The sequence below is a fragment of the Pelmatolapia mariae genome, linkage group LG9 (genome assembly GCF_036321145.2).
Source record: "Pelmatolapia mariae isolate MD_Pm_ZW linkage group LG9, Pm_UMD_F_2, whole genome shotgun sequence".
Taxonomy (NCBI): Eukaryota; Metazoa; Chordata; class Actinopteri; order Cichliformes; family Cichlidae; genus Pelmatolapia; species Pelmatolapia mariae.
This window is the reverse complement of record NC_086235.1, coordinates 2,130,583-2,154,475: the sequence shown is the minus strand read 5'-3', so window position 1 is coordinate 2,154,475 and position 23,893 is coordinate 2,130,583. Positions and strand designations below refer to the sequence as shown.

At 45.5% G+C, this 23,893-nt stretch overlaps 1 protein-coding gene across 1 annotated transcript in view; it reads right to left on the bottom strand.

Annotated features, from left to right (window-relative positions):
* The window catches only part of dnah5l (dynein, axonemal, heavy chain 5 like), a 74,847-nt gene that overhangs the window by 23,397 nt on the left and 27,557 nt on the right, over positions 1–23,893 (bottom strand). The window contains exons 23-63 of the mRNA XM_063484552.2: positions 23,147–23,234; positions 22,923–23,046; positions 22,553–22,740; positions 21,825–21,917; positions 21,627–21,730; positions 20,636–20,732; positions 20,482–20,562; positions 18,550–18,804; positions 17,949–18,098; positions 17,755–17,873; positions 17,439–17,575; positions 17,202–17,364; positions 16,688–16,799; positions 15,757–15,885; positions 13,306–13,505; positions 12,995–13,148; positions 12,804–12,914; positions 12,556–12,711; positions 10,178–10,306; positions 9,859–10,074; positions 9,057–9,203; positions 8,795–8,967; positions 8,652–8,722; positions 8,452–8,559; positions 7,817–8,004; positions 7,392–7,586; positions 7,104–7,238; positions 6,903–6,960; positions 6,672–6,803; positions 5,838–6,055; positions 5,609–5,743; positions 5,288–5,464; positions 4,574–4,663; positions 4,341–4,475; positions 3,834–3,935; positions 3,575–3,742; positions 3,288–3,494; positions 3,001–3,093; positions 2,487–2,723; positions 315–380; positions 25–165 (exon numbers count right to left, since the gene is read on the bottom strand). Coding sequence (XP_063340622.2) covers positions 25–165; positions 315–380; positions 2,487–2,723; positions 3,001–3,093; positions 3,288–3,494; positions 3,575–3,742; positions 3,834–3,935; positions 4,341–4,475; positions 4,574–4,663; positions 5,288–5,464; positions 5,609–5,743; positions 5,838–6,055; positions 6,672–6,803; positions 6,903–6,960; positions 7,104–7,238; positions 7,392–7,586; positions 7,817–8,004; positions 8,452–8,559; positions 8,652–8,722; positions 8,795–8,967; positions 9,057–9,203; positions 9,859–10,074; positions 10,178–10,306; positions 12,556–12,711; positions 12,804–12,914; positions 12,995–13,148; positions 13,306–13,505; positions 15,757–15,885; positions 16,688–16,799; positions 17,202–17,364; positions 17,439–17,575; positions 17,755–17,873; positions 17,949–18,098; positions 18,550–18,804; positions 20,482–20,562; positions 20,636–20,732; positions 21,627–21,730; positions 21,825–21,917; positions 22,553–22,740; positions 22,923–23,046; positions 23,147–23,234 — 5,782 coding nt within the window. The remainder of the gene's footprint in view (positions 1–24; positions 166–314; positions 381–2,486; positions 2,724–3,000; positions 3,094–3,287; positions 3,495–3,574; positions 3,743–3,833; positions 3,936–4,340; positions 4,476–4,573; positions 4,664–5,287; positions 5,465–5,608; positions 5,744–5,837; positions 6,056–6,671; positions 6,804–6,902; positions 6,961–7,103; positions 7,239–7,391; positions 7,587–7,816; positions 8,005–8,451; positions 8,560–8,651; positions 8,723–8,794; positions 8,968–9,056; positions 9,204–9,858; positions 10,075–10,177; positions 10,307–12,555; positions 12,712–12,803; positions 12,915–12,994; positions 13,149–13,305; positions 13,506–15,756; positions 15,886–16,687; positions 16,800–17,201; positions 17,365–17,438; positions 17,576–17,754; positions 17,874–17,948; positions 18,099–18,549; positions 18,805–20,481; positions 20,563–20,635; positions 20,733–21,626; positions 21,731–21,824; positions 21,918–22,552; positions 22,741–22,922; positions 23,047–23,146; positions 23,235–23,893) is intronic.

Below are 23,893 nucleotides of genomic sequence, written 5' to 3'. Positions count from 1 at the left end.
GTGATGATGTCAGAGCGCACACACCGCCTCCACGATGCTGCCGAACGCTCGTCTGTCGCTGCCGTCGACGAATCGATCGGCGATCGCTCTGCAGCACTCGTGATGGAAGAGAGCCGAGAGGAGCTCAGAGCTCTGACACACCTCTGACTTCACCGTGAGGATCCCCTGAAACACACAGGGACTCGTTCACATCGCCGGGTCAGAGAGTTGCTTCAGTATAAATGTGTCAATAAGAAAAATCTCAGAAAGAAAGAACAAAACGTTTATTCAGGATTAAAAGAAGAAGAAATCAAACTACGTGTGATTTTTTCTACCTGCCAGATTCTGCTGAGGTCACGCAGGTTGAAGATGTAGTGAAACTTTGCAGGAGACGGTAACATCTGAGGAGAGAGAGAAGATCGCATCTGAGAAACATCCACAGACTGAATGCAAAGAAAATCAAGTCAAGCAAAATAAAGTTACAACTACAGCAAAACTCATCAAAATGTCAAATTTGTTGGGGTGCCTGGGTCGTCGGGCCAGAGTTTTCAGTTTTGACATTATTATTTCTCATTTCTGGTCTTTTGGTTTCTTTGTTAGAGTTCTCTGTCTATGGTTTCTGTGTTCATAGCTGCTCTGTCTCCCCTAGTCACGGCTGCGTCTGTGTTGTTTCCTGTTCTACTTTAACATGAGACTCTGGCTGTATCCCAATTCAGGGTCTGCAGCCTCAAAGTACGCAGCCTTAGCGGTCCTCAAGGGCCGCGTACTCAAAGACCGCTAAGGCCGGAAGTGCAAGGCTTGTGAAATGGGACGGTCTAGCCTCCGTCGCGCTGCCCAGGTTGCCTAGCAACCATGATACTAACAGCTGGAAACATTTCATACAGCTTTGTTTGACAGAAATGAAGGAGAACATATTTTGTTCATTTGTTTCTACATGAGCTTTGTGTGATTTGATAAGTATCTGAGGCTGAGACCACAGGACTGTAAAACATGATTGTTGGGCTTCATTTCTGTACTGAACAGTCATTTAAGATTAGCTAGTAAATAACAATTAGCTAATGTTGTTCATGAGACTAAAGTCATCTTACTTTGGTAATGTAAATATAATATGGCCAATATTAAAGTTATTATTTCAATCATTATTAGTTATTACAGCAGTGAATGACTCTGTGTCAAATACTGAGCTTCAGTAAAGGTTCAAGCTGCATTCATTTATATTTCCTGTCACCTTAAATCTTCACTCAAAGACAAGTATCTTTGACAGTGTATATATAACTGTGTTATATATAAGAGACAAATATTGTTCTTTCAGTTTGTTGGCATTACTAAATTTGTCTCAGTGCTTACTTTAAATATCCATGAAATCATCACATTATCTGTAAGATTAAGGTCGACTATTGAACGGAGTATATTTTAAAGTAAAGGCTCTAAAACAAAGTAAACGCTGAAAGTAGAAACATCGCTAATGTCACATAACTTTGCCGACATGTGGCCAACAGTAATGTTTTAATGTTCTTCGTTATTAAACATTTGCACATAAATAAGTACTTACTTTTAAAAGTTTACTCTTCGGGGGCCCCTCTTCCGCCGTTTTTTTCGGCAAAATTATCCACACCCACCGCCGCGCTACACATTCTGGGATATGTTGGGCCATGAAGTCTACACCGCCACAGCCTTAAAATTCAGGGAAATGAAGGACGCATTTGAGGGCCGCATTTCGAGCAGCCTTCAAATTGGGACAGCCTTCGTCGCGTCACTGTGACGTAATCAGCCTTAAAATGCGGCCTTTAAGGCTGCAGACCCTGAATTGTGATACAGCCAAAGACTTTCAACGTGTCTGCTTTTGCTTCCCTTGTGTCGTCAGCCCTGATTTGTCCCAGCTGTGTTTCCCTCCTGTCTCCCTGATTGCTCCCTCTGTGTATTTAAGCCCTGTGTTTTCTTGGGTCTGTGTGGCGATCTCCCTCCTCTCACACTGTGTTCTGTTTGCCAGCCTGCCTGTTTAGTTTATTAGTATTTTCAGTTTATTTTCTGTATGAGCAATAAAGCTGTTTTCACTGCACTATTTCGCCTCTGAGTCTGCACTTTGGGTCCTATCTTGCCTTCACGTGACAAAATTGGGATCAGGTCTTTGAAAATCTGAATCTGTGTAGTAAATGTGACCTTCAAATGAAAAGAGACATTTAATCTCCATAATCATTAAATGAAGGGGTGAACTAATCACGAGCATAGATCTGATACATCCTGGATGACACAGGATGGAATGAACTTTGATGATAATACTTTGATTATCAAGTATTGATTATCCTGATTAGAACAAAGTCCCTCCTCATGTCCTCCATCCTCACATAAATATATGAGAATTAACCTGAAAAAAGCTCAGAGGGGATCTTTTAGAGATTATCAGTCGCTTTAAATATTATTTTTTAATGACTGTTTATAAAGAATTAAATACATTTTAGCCTTCTTTTATTCTGAAGGTCCGATTTGATCTTATTTAAAAAACAAACCTTCGCCTTCACGGCCTGCCACACCCGCCTGGTGGAGGGGACGAGGGCGGCGGCGAGCTGGCACACCGGGCCGGGGAAGCCTCTCTCTGGGCAGAAGTAGCCCTGAGCCACAGTGCCAAAGATCTTATCGATGGAGGAGTTGGAGGGCAGCGTGCAGTTAAAGATGGAGAACTGACGCTTCAGACGCTGAGGGATGTCGTTCCGACCGCCGCCGGGGTGTATCATGGCTGCCACCAGCTGGTAAACATCATTACACACATCAGTCAGTCACAGAGCAGATGATCTAACATCATCATCATCATCTCTCTGATTGTTTATGAATTAAAACTTTTCAAGGAATCCCTCAAACCAACAGGTTTGTGTTCACTTCATATATTTCCCTCCACTTTATTAGGTACACCTGTAATACTCCAGTATATCTGTAGCGTCCTCTGCTCACAGTAACCTTCATCAGTCTGTCATCATGGAAACATCCAGAATGTGCCACAGCGCTCCAACCACAGCCAAACTTCACCTGAACATCCACCACAGTGATGAACTCTCCTGGACGATCCAGGCTGTAGAAACCTCCCTGCTCCATCAGCTGACGCACAATCTCATTGGTTATCTGAGTGAGATGTGGGGGTGGGGGGTGTCAGAGATATAATAATCTGATTGGTTACATGCAAATTAGAGAGAGAACAGGGTGGGGAAAAAACTGAGCTGATTGGTTGTTTGTGATGTGAGGTGGAGGTTATTCTGTGAGAAACAAAGAGGTAAGCTAGCAAAAATTTGACCAATCACAGAGAGCCTGAAGCCCACCTGGTCGCCCCATTCGTTGATTACGGGCATGTTGATGTCATCTATGAAGACGGTCATCCTGCGTCCGGCCGGCGGCCCGTAGGTGGTGCCCATGCGTTTGTCGATGTAGCTCTCGAGCGTCCTCTGGAACATGCCGGGCAGTGTGGCCGAAGAGAAGTTCACCGTCTTACTGAGGTGGAGCTCTGGGTCAAGCTTTCCAGTGTAGCCCTACAGGGGGAGCCAGAGAGCAAGCTGCATGCTGTAGCCTGTGCTAGCCTGTGCTGGTGAACGGTTGAGCGCACTCTTACTTTCATCATGACGGTCTTGGCTGTTCCTTGCTCTCCGATCAGCAGCACGGCCTTCCTCTGCTTCATGATGGTCTGCATCAGGAAGTCCGTCCTCACGTTGTCTACGTTGGGAACCAGGATGGACGAGTAGTCAGGGACGTGGTCTTTGGGGTAGACATACTCTGGGACCTGATCAGAACCATAAACACAGAACATGCATGCAGCATGCTGACTTCATTCTCTGTGATTAACACTCAGGAGAAACATAGAGTCCTCTCACCTTGTTGGACCAGTGCTCCCAGTGTCCCTGCTCGCTGATGGTGAACTCAAAGATGGTCTGGTCGTCCTGAGTGGGTGGCAGGTCCAGAGATGAGCTGTGGCCCTTTGAGACAAAAACAAAAACACCTTTCAACTCAAATGGAATATTTAAATCCATTTCCACCCAGATGAACCCTTAAAACCTTTTTTTAAAAGTACCATGTGACTCGTTTGCTCCAGCCTTGGAGGCCGTGGTGTTCAGTATTGTGATAACAGAGCAGGACTGACTCATTTCCAGATGAGTGACCTTTTGTTAGATGTCTTTTACCTTTTTGCTTGGAACCGGTCAAAGTTTGATTGGTTTGGTATCTAAACTTTATATCATAGCCTTAATCCTAGCCCTCTTCTTAAGGGTGGGGGCGGGTAAAGGTGAGTAATCCCTCCTCTGTAGACTGTAAATATTCACACTACGGGTTCATTTGATTTGAAAACGAGGTTTGTTATGGAGTCAAAGAAAACTTTCACACACCTTCAGGAAGGCCTCCATCTTGGCTCTGTCATCCAGCTCCAGCAGTGCACCCAGAGACCACATGACTGCAAAGACAAACATGCGTCCCACATGATCATGGCCACCCTGTTTGTCCTGCGCTGCTGGGAGCAAACCCTGAAAGCACAAATACGAAAAATAACCAAACAAAAGGGCAACAAGAACTTAGAAGACTTAGATTCTAGTTTTTCTAGTGTTTTACTGCTGTGTCCTACCTGCAGCAGGTCAATAGTCTGTTTGATGTACATACACTCCAGCACCTGCATCTTAGGGGACACAGCAGTGAAGACAAAGTCCAACAAGTCCTGAAACAGAAGAATACAAAACTAACCTTCAGGTTTCCTGCTGTCTGATGATTTCTTTTCCTTTAAGGTTGATGCATTTCTAATCTCTGCTTACAACGTCATCAGTAACTGATGTTTGGCTACATGGGTGCAGGAAACAAGCGATAAACACCAAACTGAACAGACTTTCAATGGTCAAGTGCTAAAAACTGCAGTTCCTCTAACATCCAGCAGAGGTGGATAGGGTAACAGGGTAACATGTCCAACGTTACAGCAGAAATAAACATGTTTACAGCGGGTAAAAAAACATGTTTGGTGTCTATAGCAGTGTTCATGTCTCACTAAGTTCACTATGATTAATTATGGAGTTCATCAGGGTGCTGTGCTGGGACCAGTTTGAGTCACAGTGCTTTTCCTCGTTTTTCCTTCTTTTGTGTAATATTGGAGAGTCTGTGGCTGACAACACAAAGTGCTTGGAGGTGATAGTTGTTGGTGCTACATAAATAAAACTGACGAGAGTTCAGATGAGGTTATTTTATGGTTCACTGCTTTGCTGCTCCTTTGTTGTGTATGTTTGACCAGGTGGAAACATCTTATAAATATTAAAATGATAAATAAGTCTAATTGTGTCCCGGTGGCTCTCACCTGGTAGCAGCAGTCGAAGCAGTGTTTCAGTGCGCTGGCCTGCTGCTCTGCTAGTTTCTGTAACCAGGCCTGCAGGATGGGCCTCCAGCTGAGCACTGACGAGCTCATGAACACCATCCCGTTCCTGGACACGGTGGCTGGGGAGGCGTTGTCGATGTTGTGGGGCTCAAAGACAATCTGAGGGAAGAATATAAAATATATGGCTTGACTTGACCTCGATGCATCTCCGCTTTCTGATCATTATGTTTGTGGATTATGTCAAACTGCACCACAGTGACTGTCTGGCTGAAATGAGGTGAGCTTTGTTTGTTTTGCTTCGACCTTGCAGCAGGGAGCCATGGGGATTCGATCCCCATTTGCCAGCGTCAGAGTTTTGTTGTCGTCTAAAACTGAGTTCAGATTCTCGATCCAGATGGCATCCACCGGACCATCCAGCACAATCCAGATGTATTCCCCCTGACACACACACACACACACACACACACACACGTACATATACATATGCACTGGAGCATCATGAATGTAGAGAACATGTTGAGTTTCCGTCAACCTTTTTGCCTTTCAGAGTTTTCCTCCACAGTGTGGAGAAAATGCCGTCCGTCCAGTCGTTGGTGGTCACGTCCAGCATGCCGAACATCTGCGAGGCTGTGATGGCTTTGGGGTTCATCCTCATCTCTCGGTGGGGCGAGCCGCACTCAGACATGGCCTTCATCAGCGTGTGGATGCACGCCGTCTTCCCAGCACCGCTCGGACCCAGCGTCATCATACCTGCACGAGCACAGGACAGCTCGACTCCCATCTGTGCTGAAGACTCTTTAGCATTGCCATCAGTGTGTGTGTAACCTCAGCATTATTGAACACTGGTTGTATATAAAATAAAGATTTACTGTAACAGATTTGTGCACCAGAAGCTTTTTAAACTTTTATATACCAAATTATGTTATATAACGTTTACGTTTTTAATAAGCTGTTGATTTCTAAGTGTGTAATATCACGTTACTATATCCATATCCATAGTAAGTGTGGCCTACGTTGTTGTGACAGCAGCCAAAGACAGATTGTGTTGGTGTTGTGTTTAACAGCGTTAATGAAGCCATAATGTTGTGAAACTCTGTGTACATGTAGAATAATAACCTGCACTGAAAACTGTTTAAACCTCATTTTGAGGAGAAAGTTAGCAAACCTTTGCAGCACTTTTTAATCACATTAGACTGATGAGTCTAAACATGCAGTTTATGTGTTTAATGATCATAGAAACTAATGTTGAGGGTTCTTTCCACTAATTTACATTGGAACTGTAAATGAAGCTGAGTGGCGAGACGAGAAAGACTAATTAATGTGTCACTGTGTCCAGATAATTGTGTCTGTCTGTCGGGATCATCACCATGTCGGACTCTCTGCGTCTCATAGAGCTGGACCAGTTTGAGGATCCAGGGTGGGTGAGGGATCAGACCGGCCTGCTGAGTCTGATTAAAGATGGCCGACTCCAAGTCTGGATAACCGGCTTTATCCAGAACTGTAGAGGGGGATGAAAGAAAAGCACACAGTATGAGAGCCGTCGTGTACTCATGAAGCCTCTGCTAGTGTGTTTCAGTGTTATGTGAAAGAAACGTACCGATGCCAGGAAACAGGTCATTGATCAGACTCATAAACAGAGGCTCGTCCTCGTCCACCTACAGAAAGTCACAGAAGCAATCAGGATGGCTGACAGTGACGATGATGAGGGCTCCCCCTAGTGGGCAACTCTAACACATCTGATAATAATGAAATGAAAACTTCGGGCAAAGTCTAATTTCTGCATATATTACACACACACCAGTTTGGAGAGGTTCATGTCCCTCAGGACCCTCATCACCACGGTCTTCTCTGGTTCTGATGGGTTAGATCGCTTCACAGCTCCCAACGTCCTCAAAACCGACAAAATGTTCCTCAGACCGAAATCATAATGGACCTGATAAGAAAGACCAGAGAAATTATAAATAACAATATGATTAAATGCATGAGTGACACTTTAAAAAGAAGAACAATGGAGAAATGAGAAAATCCATCATCTAAGACCAAGAAGGACGGGATGTGTGGTGGTTACAGCATCAGCATCACCCACCTGTTTGGACAGCTGCTCCTCACACAGTTTGTAGAGGGTGTAGAACTTCCTGCTTAGGACCTGGTTGTCACGGAAACCAGCACTGGCCAATTTAACCCTCATGATGATGGCTCGGTCCGGGACCATCATGGCTACTGTACGGAACTGAATCTTCAGGTTTTCAGGCAGCTCCTGACGGCCGGCGTAACCGGGATTCTGGAATACCGAGAAGTTACTAGAACTTTCTGAGTGGAGGAACATCAGCACGCTCAGTGCTGGAACTGTGGTTCACTCTAGTTACTGAGCTGTGTTCATGTGTCCACAACTCCTCACTTAAAGAACACTGAATAGTGAACAGTGCATTGTTTCATATGCAGAGTGATTCTGATGATTTATTGTTGACTTATACTAACACCAGAGTGTTCATTATATCAGAGATGAGGTACCATGGTGAGGAAGATGCCGAACTCGGGATCCATGTCGACCACATCTCCGTCGGTGAAGACGAACTGCCTCTTCTTGTTCTTCTTACACTGCAGCACGATGTAGATCTGCTGGGCGGCGACAGAAAGCACCGGCAGCTCGATGCGGTTAAACTCATCGAAGCAGCCCCAGGCTCCGGACTGAGCCAGACCTGCAGACACAGCACTGCACTTTCAGATCAGCATTTTGATAGAACGATCACATGTTTATTACATGTTAAGAAGATGCCGTAACTTATGTATCATACAGAGTTATGTATCATAGAAGAGTGGGCGACTGGCCTCCACATATCATTCTAACATTATTTACTTCCACACTTTTGTCTCTGACTCAGGAGAAATATGTCTTCATGAGGATCTGCCACTCTGGCATGGCTCTTTATTCAAGAACATCTAATGAACATTTGTTCCAGGTTACCAGATACCACAGACAACAGCTGTGGGTCCATGTTAGGTAGTGAACCTCTGCAGAGCCCCGTCCCGTCAGAGCGGGCCGGGCCTCGTGGTTGACTAACCTCTCTACTACTCAGTGGGGTGATAAGATGGTGACAACAGCAGGGACAATATTTCCAGTGTCCACCATCCACACACTCACACACCTTTGTAGATGCGTCCTAGTCCTCTGTAGTCCATCTGGTCCGAACAGTTAAAGACCACCACATACTTCCCCAGACAGCGACCCATGTCTTTAGTGGTCTCCGTTTTACCTGCAAACACACACACACACACACACACACAGTAGCATGCAAGAGTTCAGCTTCATTTTACACACACACACACACACACACACACACATTACCGGTTCCTGCTGGTCCGGCCGGAGCTCCGCCCATACTCATCCCCAGAGCCTGGGACAGAGTGATGTAACACCTGGACAGATGTTCAGTGTTTGTGAATCAGTCAGTCTACAGGCGTCAGTCAGTGAGGCTGGAGTGTGTGTACCTGTCTGTCAGCGGGGTGATGACCAGCCTGTCTGTGCAGCCCAGGTATTCATTACAGTAGCTGAACTCCACATCTGTGATCTGGATGACACATCTGTCCGTCTCCTCCAGGAAGTAAAACCTCGACTGTTTTTGCCACTCGAAGTCTGAAGCCGAGCGCACATTCATCCTCACCTGACAAACACAAAGTCATATGACCCACTCTGACAGACACCATGAAACAGTATTTAGATGTTTGTTTATATGTTTGCTCTTTGGTTCACCAGATCATCGAAAATGTCTCTCTGGTGGACGTGGATGGTGATCAGCGTCTCATATTTGGTCCTTTCATTCCTGCTCAGCTCTCGAGTCGTCATGTCGATGAGCTCATTGAGGAGGTCCAGGAACTTCTGATTGGTTGTTTGCATGATCTGGCAACCAATAAGATGGGGGCAGTCAGGAGAGAAGAACAACATGATAAGACCATAACCTGTAAATAATCACCATAGCCTTAATTATATCCATCCATCCATTCAGCTTATCCTTTTTCAGGGTCGAGGGGGCGCTGGAGCCTATCCCAGCTGTCATAGGGCGAGAGGCGGGGTACACCCTGGACAGGTTGCCAGTCTGTCGCAGGGCTAACACACAGAGACAGACAACCATTCGCTCCCGCATTCACACCTATGGGCAATTTGGATTGACCAATTAACCTATCCCCACTAACTGCATGTCTTTGGACTGTGGGAGGAAGCCGGAGTACCCGGAGGGAACCCACGCAAACACGGTGAGAACATGCAAACTCCACACAGAAAGACCCCGGCCTGATGGTGGAACTGAACTCAGGACCTTCTTGCTGTGCAGCAACAGTGCTAACCACCATGCTGCTATATTCAGTCTTATTTTATTTAGAGAGCGCCAAATCACAACAATAGTTGCCTCGAGACTCATCTGTCCCACATTAGCTTGAGTTTAGCCTTTTGACCAAAACCACTTAGATCTCCACCCTCTCACATAAATATGGTCACGTTTGGCTCCAAAAACCAGGATAGGAAAGACAGAATAGCTCAAATTGAGGCATGAAAGCACCTTCTTGTCCGACTTGCTGAGGACGAGTGCTTCTTCTGCGTTTCTCGTCCAGATCATCTGGATTCCCAGCAGGCCAATCTGAGCCGGGAATGCCGACTGGAACTCCAGCAGCTTAAAGGCGGAGTCACTGATGGCCAGGTAAGCCTGACAGATGATAGCATGGAGGGTTTCCCTCACCCCAGCTAGCAGCTCTCCTAACCACACCTCCACATTCCCCTGCAAGTGGAGGTGAGATGCTGACTGATAAAATGATTCAGTTTAAGGGAAAAGTAACAGGGAACTGAATTACTGGGAGGTCTCCATGTGGAGGTGAGATTACCTGTGCCAGCACTGGCTGGCTCAGCTCCACAGTTTCTCCTTCTTGGGACTGGAAACTGATCATCTGGTCGTAGATTTTCTCATTGAAAACAACTCTGTTAACGTTATCGAACAGACTGAGCAGATGAGCCTGACAGACACAGAGCGAGGAAGCAGATTCAATGTCATGATCAGAGGAAAGCAGAAGCTCAGCAGCAGGAACGAACCTGAAGCATCAGACAGCAAATACAAACCCATCAGATCTGAAACCTGTGAGCTGCTGTGTCACCTGTAAATCTGTCACCTGTATAGTGTGTCACTTGTATTGTCATGGTCCAGAGTCCGTGGACTCAGTGATTTTGGTTTGAAGTATTATTATTATTATTATTATTATTATTATTATTATTATTATTATTATTATTTGTGGACTCGTGTTCTTGCCTTGGGATGGTTTGTGGTTTGTGATTTTCTGGGTTTCTGGGTTTGTGCTCCCTCTGTTGGTTCCTGATGTTAGTGTTGCCTCTGTCTCGTCAGGTTAATACGGTCCAGCTGTGTCTCCAACCTATATGCAATTTCCCAGTGTCCGTCTGTGTGTATTTATGTTGTGTGAACTTGTGTGCTCATTACTGGTCCGTCTGTGAAAGTCTCAGTGAAACTGTCTGCGTGTCTACCTTACATCCTCCGTGCTCTTCTCCTCATCCGTGTTCCCTTCGGTCTCCATCCCTTTGTGTTCAGGTTTACTGGTTACTGGTGTATTGTTTAGTTTCTCCCAGTTTAGTTTTTCCTAAGTTCTGTTCTTGCCATCCCCGTTTTGTGTTCCGCCATTTATAATAAATCTCCCTCGCATCTCAGTGAGTGCCTGCGTTTGAGTCCTTTTCCCCACACACCACACCACTGCTGCCCCAGTAGTGACATGTATAATCTGTCACCTTTAAGCGTGTCACCTTTATAGTGTGTCACCTGTATAATTTGTCACCTGTATAATGTGTCACCTGTATAGCGTGTCACCTTTATAGTGTGTCACCTGTATAATGTGTCACCTGTATAATGTGTCACCTGTATAATGTGTCACCTGTATAACGTGTCACCTGTAAAGTGTGTCACCTATATAGCGTGTCACCTGTATAGCGTGTCACCTGTAAAGAGTGTCACCTGTAAAGTGTGTCACCTATATAGCGTGTCACCTGTATAGCGTGTCACCTGTAAAGAGTGTCACCTGTAAAGTGTGTCACCTATATAGCGTGTCACCTGTATAACGTGTCACCTGTAAAGAGTGTCACCTGTAAAGTGTGTCACCTATATAGCGTGTCACCTGTATAACATGTCACCTGTAAAGAGTGTCACCTGTAAAGTGTGTCACCTATATAGCGTGTCACCTGTATAACGTATCACCTGTAAAGAGTGTCACCTGTATAATGTGTCACCTGTATAATGTGTCACCTGTATAACGTGTCACCTGTAAAGTGTGTCACCTATATAGCGTGTCACCTGTATAGCGTGTCACCTGTAAAGAGTGTCACCTGTAAAGTGTGTCACCTATATAGCGTGTCACCTGTATAACGTGTCACCTGTAAAGAGTGTCACCTGTATAATGTGTCACCTGTAAAGCGTGTCACCTTTATAGTGTGTCACCTGTATAACGTGTCACCTGTATAATGTGTCACCTGTATAATGCGTCACCTGTATAACGTGTCACCTGTAAAGTGTGTCACCTGTATAATGTGTCACCTGTATAATGCGTCACCTGTATAACGTGTCACCTGTAAAGTGTGTCACCTGTATAATGTGTCACCTGTATAACGTGTCACCTGTAAAGTGTGTCACCTGTATAATGTGTCACCTGTATAACGTGTCACCTGTAAAGTGTGTCACCTATATAGCGTGTCACCTGTATAGCGTGTCACCTGTAAAGAGTGTCACCTGTATAGCGTGTCACCTGTATAACGTGTCACCTGTATAATGTGTCACCTGTATAGTGTGTCACCTGTAAAGAGTGTCACCTGTAAAGTGTGTCACCTATATAGCGTGTCACCTGTAAAGAGTGTCACCTGTAAAGTGTGTCACCTATATAGCGTGCCACCTGTATAGCGTGTAACCTGTAAAGAGTGTCACCTGTATAGCGTGTCACCTGTATAGCGTGTAACCTGTAAAGAGTGTCACCTGTATAGCGTGTCACCTGTATAGCGTGTCACCTGTATAACGTGTCACCTGTATAATGTGTCACCTGTATAGTGTGTCACTTGTATAATGTGTCACCTGTAAAGCGTGTCACCTTTGTAGTGTGTCACCTGTATAACGTGTCACCTGTATAACGTGTCACCTGTATAATGTGTCACCTGTACAACGTGTCACCTGTATAGCGTGTCACCTGTAAAGAGTGTCACCTGTATAGCGTGTCACCTGTATAGTGTGTGAGTCAGAGGCTTGGCCCAGAATCTCCAGCAGGGCGGGGTCGGACACGAAAAAAAAACGAGGGAACACCAAGCGTTTCTTCTCCAGGTAACCGGAAAGAGACTTCTGACAGAGCTCCAACTGCTCCAGCAGGTGAGGGAGCAGCTGCAGGAGGAGGACAGATGGAGCTGCTGTGAATCAAGCACTCATATTTTACCCTCATGGCAGAGTGTTGCTCAGAGGCACGTGGGCCACACCTGGCTGAGCATCTCGTCTCCCACGCAGCACTGCACCACGTTGGGAATCTCGTGGGCTCGCTGCATGATCCTCTGCCACGACTTGTCGATGTTCTGGAAACGTTTGGCTTCCTGCGAGGATTAAAACTCCGACTTCAGACTTAAATATGAAAGAAAAATGATCAAAAAAAAGTCTGAGTGTTTCCTCCTACCTGAGGCAGCTGCTTGGCGATGTCTCCACCCACAAACACCGCTTCAAGGTAGATCCAGAGGTTTTGAACCGACAGCCACTTCTCGATGATCTCTGAGGTGTTGGAGAGTTTCTGAACCCACAGCTGGATGGAGGGCTTGTACGGAGCGTTGTACCTGCGGAGCAAAGAGCCACAGGTGTAACCCTACATGCACAAACAGCATTCCTTCTTTCCTTTCCTGCCTCTCATGTTTTTCTTGCTTTCTGGCTCTGAGACGGCTTTGCTTTCCTTCCACCCTCGTCTCCTCACCTCCTCTGCCCTCGTCTCCTCACCTGTTGCTCAGCAGGGACGTCAGCACCATCAGGCTGTCCTCCATCATGGAGATTTTCTCTGCGGTCTCGGCTCCTTTCAGCAGCAGTTCTCCTCTGCTCCTGAAGGTGGCGAAGCTGAGCGTGTGGCTGCTCCACTCGGCCACCACGTCCTTCAGCTTGGCCTCGATGTCGCGCTCCTTCACCGCGCTGATGCAAACATCCTGGTTCACACGGATAAAACACATTCTCACATTAACCCTCTACTGCATGACTTTTTAATTTTTGGGGAAAAAAATATTTCTCCCTATTTTGGGGGAGCTTTAGGGTCCCTAATAATATATCAATCATAAAATTTGACACCCTGCCCCCCCCCCCCCCCCCCACCCCCCCAAACAGATATTGGTTTGTTGCTTCAAGGCAACACTGTGCAACAAGGGTAGTAAAATGCCAAGTTATTCTATAATAAGTTGTATTAGTACAACAAGGATGAACAAATAAACAATGTAAACATTTCACAAAACAATAAAACACCAAAATGCATCCAACATTTGACCCTAACCCAAGCACGCACGCGCGCACACATGCACACACACACACACACACACACACACACACACACACACACACACACACACACACACACACACACACACACACGTTGTGTTTCCATCACTTTTGTGGACATTACATTAAATTACATTAATTTCCTGGAGACTTATCCTGACTCTACCCATCACAAGTCCCTGCCTGAACCTTATCCTAACCCTGACTCAAGCCTTCACCCTAAAATTGAATGATTTACCTTGCAATTTGTCCCCATAAAGTAGGCGAGACCTCACAATGTGAGTGTGTAAACAAATTTGTGTCCCCACAACAATAAGTAATACACGACCACACACACTGACACCCGCACAGCAATATTGGTATGGCAGGGATCAGGCCCACACAATGTGCTTACACATGGCCCACATACCACAATGAATAACGGCCCTTTGGTGGCCCAGATCAGGTTTGCCAGAGGTAATCCACACATGGGCCAGCACAAGGCCAGTTTCAGACACCCTAGTCGTCCTGTGCTGGCCCATGTGTGGATTACCTCTGGCAAACCTGATCTGGGCCACCAAAGGGCCGTTATTCATTGTGGTATGTGGGCCATCTGAAGGTGGTATGCAGCCACGGGCCAGTTGTAGACACACTGCTGGCCCTGTGCTGGCCTGAACAGTTTCAGCTCTGGCCCCAGATGTCAGCATAATGTGTACCTTAATCAAGCCATGCAATAACAACATGTGCCGGAACATGCAAAACAGTGCAAAAGTAACATGACAAAACTGTTCAGACAGTGAATGGACTGATTTTTATATAGCGCTTTTCTACTCTCCCAGATTACTCAAAGTGCCGACTTGATACCAGATCCTGGCCAGACCTGGTACACACAGACACAGTTACTTTACCAACTGACCCCTGACCCCTGAGCTCCTAAGTGTCCCTCAAACCTCATACTCCTCTACTTCACTGTCACTCCCTGAAAGCTCACTGTCCTCACTTTCTGAGGACAGAAAGTGGACATTCCCTTGGTTTCCTTGCATAAAAGGTATTTACATCCATGTCCTGTAATTATGAGTAGATTGTAAAGTAAAAAGCATTGACTATGATCATATAAATGCACACAAACACATCTCTACACACATATGCAAATGCACTATATTGCCTGAAAAAAATTGGGCTAACTGCGCAGTGTTGCCTTGAGGCAACGAATGAAAATTAACAGTTTTACTATATAAATAAATTTAAAAAAGTAGAAAAAACAATCAAATATGCTTCTTAACATATTCATGCACATACAAGTATTTTTTAATATACATTTATTTCACTATAAACATGTAAAATAGTGATCTTTATCTTGCCTCCGAATGGAGATGTCTCTCACGTACTGCAGGTTGCAGAAAGGGGTCCTGCCCCCCCCCCCCCCAAATATAAGTCACACCACCTTCAACTCATCATTTTATTGGAAAGAGATGTGCCTGGTAGCATTATTTGCAAAAAAAAAGTTGGTTTTTTTTGAAGGGCCAGTGTAAGGCATGAAAATGTGGTTTGTTGCCTCAGGGCAACGCTATGCAGTAGAGGGTTAAAGCAGCTTTAACAAACTTTCAGGATTAAAACAGTTTTTCTTTCTTCTTTGCATTTTATACATTTTCTTAAAAAAAAATCAGCTCAGATGAAAGTTTCAGAAATATTTTTCGCCTGTAATCTTAATCTGGAGTTTTAGGACTGACCCAGTATTTTAGGTTTGTATGAATTCAGGTAAGAATGGCTTACGGGGACTTTCTCACATGCTGCATTTCCAAGTTAATTTCTAATTTTGGACATTCGTCAGACACATATCAGATTTGTGTGTGTGTGTGTGTGTGTGTGTGTGTGTGCGTGTGTGTTTAGGCTGCTCAGTTTAGATGTGTAGTGTTTTCAGGCTCAGACCTCGATGTCCTCTCTGTGTTTCAGCAGCGGAGCCTCCATAATGTTTCTCAGGCAGAAACTGTCAGAGTCCACCTGGAAGCTGTGACCGGTCACATCGCTGAGACGAGTCCAGTGTCTGTGCAGCATCGCCTGAGCCACACATTTATTACACATTATTATTATATACTTTCAGCATACATGTAAATATTTCACGTTTGTTGTGTACCCTGTATCTTATTGTGAAATCTCAGTCTCTGAATTAGTTGTCTCTGGCCCTGTCACTTCCTGTTTTATTTTGATAGTCTTCTGCACTTTTGCTTCCTTTTCTCCTGCCCGTCTACACCTGTGTCACCCGTCTGTCCTCTGTCTCATTAACTAGCCTTATGTGCACATGTAGCCTCACTGCTGCCGTGGCCGATGTCCCAGCATCTGTTGTCTTTCCACTGTGGTACCTGCAGGACATGACACCACACCCCCGCTGAAGGCCACATCCAAAATCCATCAGTCCACCAATGAAGCTGTTCCACAAACGTAGGTGCAGTTTCTTAGTTTCCTGTTTTTCCTTCCTTTAAAAAGTATTTTATTACTCTACAAACGTTTGTGTAATTCCACGACACTTTCTAACATTTCTGTGTAGCTGCTCTGCAGTCGGCTGCATCAACATCAAATAATTGTAATGTGAGTGAATTTAGTGCATAAGTAACAAATCAAACATAATATGATGGCTGTGTTGCTTAAATCAGAGGTTCAGGCAGGTGATGAAATCAAGCTCCCAGCACAGCTGTTTTCCTTTCACACATCCATCCTGCCTACAGCTGCTCCTCTTATCAGCGCACCGCCCTGAAACTGGACTCCACCCCAGCTCCTCCTCTCACGCCTGTGTGCTGCTGTGTAAATGCCTGCAGATGGACGTTACTGGTATATGTGCTTCACAGTGAAATGTTTCTGGCACCTTGTTGGCCATCATGTAGAGCAGAGGACACGTCTCTGTGAAGTCATCGATGGTTTTCTTCAGATCTCTGAAGGCCTGCCACTCCTTCAGGGCCTTTGGGAGCTTCCTGATCCTGAAAAAAAGACTTCAAAACTTCATCTCTGTGTGTGAACGACATATTTAACAATGAATGCCAATAAACAAGATTCATTTGTTTTTAATCTCAGATTTTTTTCATCTATCCTGCTGCTTCTCAAACTGTGAGCCACTGAAGACACGAGCTAAACTGAAATGCTCACATATCCAGTTTGATGTGTTTCAGCTTTGGCATTAAGAACGTTAATGAGAGATTCAACATCCAAACTTTCATGAGTTCAAATAATGTTTTTATTGTCTTTGTACACTGAAGCTGAGCTGCTGTGCTGTGAGGTCAGAGGTCAGGATGCTTTCATTGATCAGTACAGTAACATGTGTTTTTTTGGGAAAGCGTGAGGTGGAGGCATGAACGTCCTGCTGAAGCCTTAATGAGCTGCACCTGTTCTGGAAGTCCTGCAGCTCCGCGCTGATCTTCTCGATGTTGAGGTCGGCCCACAGGATGTCGTAGTAGCCGGCAACGCTGTCGGTGACCGAGCTGTACAGACTGTAGAGTTTGGACAGCAGGGAGAGCTCCCTCCGGATCCTCTGCAGCTCAGGATACTCTGCGGGGAGGAGACGGCCGGTGAGGAAGGAGGCAGACAAACAGGAAGTGGGTGGGTGAGTCGCTCAGTCGTACCGTTCACAGGCAGCCCGAACAGCTCCTCTCCACCTGAGCAGGTGGTGTACTTCCTCCACAGCTGATCGAACTCTGCCTGAAAACTCTGCAGCCGCTCGCTGGCTTCAGCCGGGGCCACGCCCTCCACCCCCGGGCCCCTGCATTTACCATAATCAATTATATCATCAGTATGTAGCCCAGGTTCAGGGCGGGCTACATACTGAACTTGGAGGACAAAAACAAAGTATTGATACTAATGCCAGTGTTGGTGCTGATAGTATGGATATTTGGATGGCTCCGCCCACCTGGAGCAGGTGCCTCTCTGAGGTGTGCGTACCTTTGGTTGTAGTCAGTGCAGAAGCTCTGAGCCTGGCTCTGGAGGCTCTGCACTGCAGACAGCAGGTCTGTCTTCATGCTGGGCTGAATCTGCACCAGAGTGTTCTGGGTCTGCACCACCTGAAGCCACAACACACACATAACACACACCTGCATCCCTGCACCTGTCACGTGACGTCCCTCCCTCTGACTCACCAGGTCAGTGAGGTTTTTCCAGGCGTACATCAGGCCGTCCACGCGCTCGCCGTTCCCGTCACCGAAGAGCAGCTCGTGTCTGTTGAGCAGGGCGAAGGATTCCTCCACCGGCCCGATGGTGGCGTCGATGCGAACCTCCGCCTCCCGAACCTCCAACAGTGAGCAGGAGAGGAATGAGTGAGGGGACGGGCTCATGAATGAATTCTACTCTGTGGGTCGTTACATGAAGGACTGAGAGAAAAAACAGCTGAATAAAGAAAACATGACTGAATGTGAAGAAAGTACGGAGGCCTGAAACTGCCAAAATTAAAGACTGAAAAAGACTGAAATTTTAATTTTGTGAAATAATTGATGCCTAAAATAGATTTTATAGTATTTTAGTGCAATTAATGAAAGACACATTTATTAAATTGGCTAATTTCATTTTTATTTATTTATTTTGGCAGTGCCAGACATTAGCAGCTGTACGTTTATGAACAAATAAATTAATCAGAATCTAAAAGAAAAACTGGATCATTTTTCGATTATTGGGCTAAAAGAAGAATTTAAAGAAAAAGAGGAGGTGCAGACGTAACACACAGCCAATCAGATGCTGGCTCACCTCTCTGAGTGCAGCCATGGCTGCTCTGACATCATCCAGGTCCGAGATTGGACGCTGCAGACGCTTCATGAGCGCGTCCACGAACGACAGGATGTCGTTCATGTTGGCGGACGCTCGGCGGTTCAGAGCGGCGCCGAAAGCTCGTTTCCAGTTGTGACACTCGTGAGTGAGCGAACGCTTCAGCTGGTCGGTGTCCAACAGGATCGAACCCGCTGTGTAAAACGCAGGGAGCTCCGAAATCTGCACCTCCAGCCTCTGCAGGCACAGCAAGGCATCATGGGTAAATCCACTACATGTATGGTCAAAATCAGCTGCTCTAAAGGACGTGAGGGTCATTTTCTTTCAGTTCTGACACATTAGCAATAGCGGTGGGTTTTGATTATCAATTTATCAATTAAAATCAATTCTAGCTTGGATAACGTGAAATCGATTCATTAAAATCCTGAATCGATTTTTTAATATAAATTTATTTTGCTGAAACGCCAGAATCTCAGGTGAAACCTCACAATATTTCAACAACCACCAAACAGCTAAAACAGTAAATGAGAGCAGGAACACGGATTCTGCACAAAGACGTAAACACAAAGCGCGGACCCACGGATCAGAATCAGTGAGATGTCGCCTTTCTCACCCGACGGCATGGACACGGTCGGGGCTGAAAGCCGACAGCTCGCTGATTCTGATGTTTCGGCGGGTCCGCGCTTTGTGTTTACGTCCTTTTTTCTCTGATTCTGAAGCTGCAGGTTTTGTCTCTCTCCAAACAATACTGACTGAACCAGCAGCAAAAGAAGATCCAAACTACGCTTCACATAAACATCGTCATGAATTCACTCTGACTTTTACTGTTTTGCTTCCACCTCGATAAAATCACACCTCATGCACAGCTCTCTCTCTCTCTCTCTCTCTCTCTGTACTTCAAGAACAGTTTCCCGTCTAAAAATCTGTTTTCTGCATTATTCGCTTGCTTGTTACGCACAAATCTACCGTTGTTTACAGCGCTGTTGGCCGCTGTTTCTTCCTTTTACTGACTTCTGAAAAGAAAGCCTCATTTCTGCTGTTCAGAACAAATTTAAACTTTTTAAAATTATGCAAAATTGCAAAATGCTCAGCTGTGTCTATAATCAAACCTCTGTAACTTTGCTCTGCTTCACTTCAGCAGCATCAGGTAATGTTCATGTGTTGATTAATGATTTTCTTTCATTTTTGATCTATTGCACAATATTTTTATAAAATCCCAGGCCAGGAAAATCACCTTCATGTTTTTCTGTGTTTTATCCTCAGTTACTTTGACACAAAGGCATCTGCTGTGATGCTCACACCTTTGATAAAGTCTCGCAAATGTCAGCTTTCTTTTTACAGATATAAAAATATGGAAATGTACTGATGCATGATCTGAATTATAAGATTTCTGACTGTCTGAGGCAAAATTTCCCAGATTCAAATTGAATCAAATCGTGGATCGAATCGATTTGGGACCTTGTGAATCGATTCTTCAAATCAGTGACGATACCCAGCCCTAATTAGCAATGATGGCTCTGTGGAAACTAAAATATCCAGCGCCCCCTGCTGCACTACCACTGAACTGCAACTGCAGGAATGTCCAATGTTCCCTGAGAAAACAATGAATTACACGATAAATTACATTTTTCTTGGGAATAGAAACATTTTAAAAAGTGAAAACAACTTTATTTTGAACATTTATGACTTTAAAATGTTCATGACTCCAGCTGCCCTTTAATGACCCCAGACTGCTGTTCCAGTGATATATTTACATTTTTTTTATTATAAAAGTACTACTGCTGCACTGCAAACACTTTTCTTTTGTTTCCTTGTTTGATTTTGTGTGTTTACTAATAACTCAGGTAAAAATATAATAAGCTGTAAAAGCACAGTGATGTTCAGTGGTGTGTCTGTAACAGGAAGTCAACTCACAGAGTAGAAACAGATCTGAGCGCTGAACTCCGTCAGGGAGGGGTCGGACTGCAGGAAGGCCTGCACCTGCTCCTCTGGGTCCTAAACACAGCCAGCTGTTAGTGCAGCTCAACAACACTAAGACCAACCTGAACACACACACACACACACACACCTGGTTCCACAGGGTGGAGAAGTGGCCGAGGTCATTCAGGGTTTCGGCAGCCTGAGCTTTCAGGTGCGACACGATGGAGCTGAGCTGCATCACCAACCTGCTCCAAACATCATCATCATCATCATCATCATCAGAACATGCACTGATGGGCTGACTGTCATGTGATCACGTGTGTGAAACTGATCCCAGGTCTCCCACACACACTCCTCATCCACAGAAAAGGCAGCAGCATCAGTCTGGACAGTGAAGCCAGTTTGGAAATGTGCTCTCTGAGCTGCTCTCTGCTCCTGATACAAATTTCTCACACAGCTTTTAATTTTGAACAAATAACTGATCGTGTTCGTTCTGAGAGCAGGTGCATTTATCTTTCCTCAGCTTTACTGTAACATCATTAGTTTTCAAATAAAAATGCCGTTCTGGACTCCAAAACACAAAGTCAGCCTGTGACATCAGTTTCATTCATTGTTTTTCCTCCTGATCGCACAAAATATAACAAAAGCCTAAAAGTGGTTTAAAGTCTCCTTTATGAGAGTGTGCTAACAGGCAGCACTGAGGACACAGACACTCTAACACTGTCCAGGTTCAAGCCCAGGACCCTCCTACAGTGGTGCAGCAGCACTAACCGCTGAGCCTCTGTGCACCATCTGAATTTGTCGCAGGTCACTTTGAGATTTTGTGCAAGGACTGCAGAACCTTTCTCCACAGGACCCACTCTGTGTGTTTCAGTCAAAGACATGAAGGACGTCAGCTGCAGGTCTGATTGTGTGATCTCTGCGTGTCCACAGCGTCTCAGCCAGAGAAACATCATAGTTATGTCACCCGCGTGTTAGCATATTTTATTTGTATTTTGTATTTTTGTGCTTTATATTTGTATTCATTATTGCTTTTAACTCATTCTGTGAAGCACTTTGGCATACCTGTGGTTTTTTAAACGTGCTATATAAATAAAATTGTATTGTATTATATGTCGTGTCTCTGCTGTTTTACTGACCTGCTGATGTCTTTGTGTTCAGCCAGCTGTCTGTCCAGCGCTCGCAGCACCACTGGCTTCACTGCCACGTCCTCTCCTCCACTACGACCCGCCGCCTGCTCCACCTGAGAAACAGAAAGAGGGGCGGGATGAAGCTGGAGTGCGATTGGCTGCCTGCTATCAGGTGATTTTAAAGCAGGATGAGTCAGATGAGCGTACCTGCTGCTGTTTGTACTGCAGGTGAGAGTAAGTCCACAGAGGGACGTCTTTGGTCACAGACAGCACGACGCCCACCAGCTTATTCACCACAGACTGAGACATGAGAAGGACACACAGGCTGAGTAACTGACAGCAGTGACTGACAGCAGTGACTGACAACAGTGACTGACAGCAGTGACTGACAGCAGTGACTGACAGCAGTGACTGACAACAGTGACTGACAGCAGTGACTGACAGCAGTGACTGACAACAGTGACTGACAGCAGTGACTGACAACAGTGACTGACAGCAGTGACTGACAGCAGTGACTGACAACAGTGACTGACAACAGTGAATGACAGCAGTGACTGACAACAGTGACTGACAACAGTGACTGACAGCAGTGACTGACAGCAGTGACTGACAGCAGTGACTGACAACAGTGACTGACAACAGTGACTGACAACAGTGACTGACAACAGTGACTGACAGCAGTGAATGACAGCAGTGACTGACAACAGTGACTGACAGCAGTGAATGACAGCAGTGACTGACAACAGTGACTGACAACAGTGACTGACAGCAGTGACTGACAACAGTGACTGACAGGTGCATGAACATGACATTATCTCCAAGGCCAGTCCTGTGTGACGTCCTGCTGTAAAACCAGACGGTGGACCTGCCGACACATGAGAACTTCCAAAATGTTACTGAGGGTCACATCTGCTCACAGCTGGACACAGAAATACCTGAATGTCATCCAGACTGGGTCTGAGGACCATGTTGGGGATTGCAAGCTGGATGGAGGTTGTGAGGAGAGGAGGAGGAGGAGCTGGCTGGGCACTGCTGGAGGAAGACACCAAGGAGGAGGAAAAGTGTGGCTGTTGTTTGGAGACATGAAGTCTCCTCCTCAGGTCCTCCAAGGAGGATCTGGTGGCTGAGAGAAAACAGTCCAAGCTCAGACGGCTTGTAAGAGGATTTGTTGGTTAAAACAGAGCAAATGTGTTTCTGTGGAAGGTCAGACTGAACAGAAGGAAGAAGGAGGACAGAAGAAGAAGAGTACGATGGCAGTAAGGACTAAACAGGACACAAAGAGACGTGGTAGAAAGGGAGGCTGACCTTTGACCAGAGCTTCAGTGCTGCGGTAACAGAGCTGACCAATCAGGTTGTAGAAACGACAAGGGAGACACGACAGACAGCGAGTCTGATGTTTGGAGTCAGGATGGAGACACTTAAAAGACCCCTGAGGACGACGAGCAGAGATGAATGAGTGTGTGTGTGTGTGTGTGTGTGTGTGTGTGTGTGTGTGTGTGTGTGTGTGTGTGTGTGTGTGTGTGAGAGACCTGGAGATTAACAGTCTCCACAGTCTTCATCTTCCTCTTCAGCTCCTCGATCAGTTCGTACACGTATCTCTCCACCTGCTGACTCTGCCTGCACACAGACACAGTGTGATGGACACACACAGACCAGCAAGACCAAAGCTGCAGTTCCTCTAACGACCAGCAGAGGCAGCACTGACTCAGTCCCCATAGACTCCCATGTTAAAATAAACATGTTTACAGCCTGATACAAACTGTTTGGTGTCTAAAGATCATTAAGGTTTAAAGTTGACATTATAAGGGGTGTGGCCTCTTTGGAGTCCCTGAACTGGAGCTCTGGACCACGTCTGTACTGTTGGAGCCTTTTGGAGCATTTTTAATGACATTATCTGACCAACAATACGACTGCTGTGAGGTTGCTGTGGTAACACACCGTCCATCAAGGCTGAGCTCCAGGATTGGCTACTCAGCAGTAATAGGCAGGTATCTGTGCGATGCACTAACCTCATGTCAGTAAAGAGAAACCATCGCAAACATCACAGAAGTCACAGTTTTGTGTCTGAATATTGTCACATTCACTTTACTTGTAATCTCACATCTTCTGCTGAGCCTGATGATTAATATATGTAAATATGGGTTTTCCTACAGCTGAACCTCTGCTTGTTGCTTTCATTTGTTTGTGGGAGTCTTTCCTCTGACTTTATCATCACCAAGTTCTTTATTTTTCTGTGTCACAGTTTAACAGCTGAATATTTACAGCAGTGGGTGAGC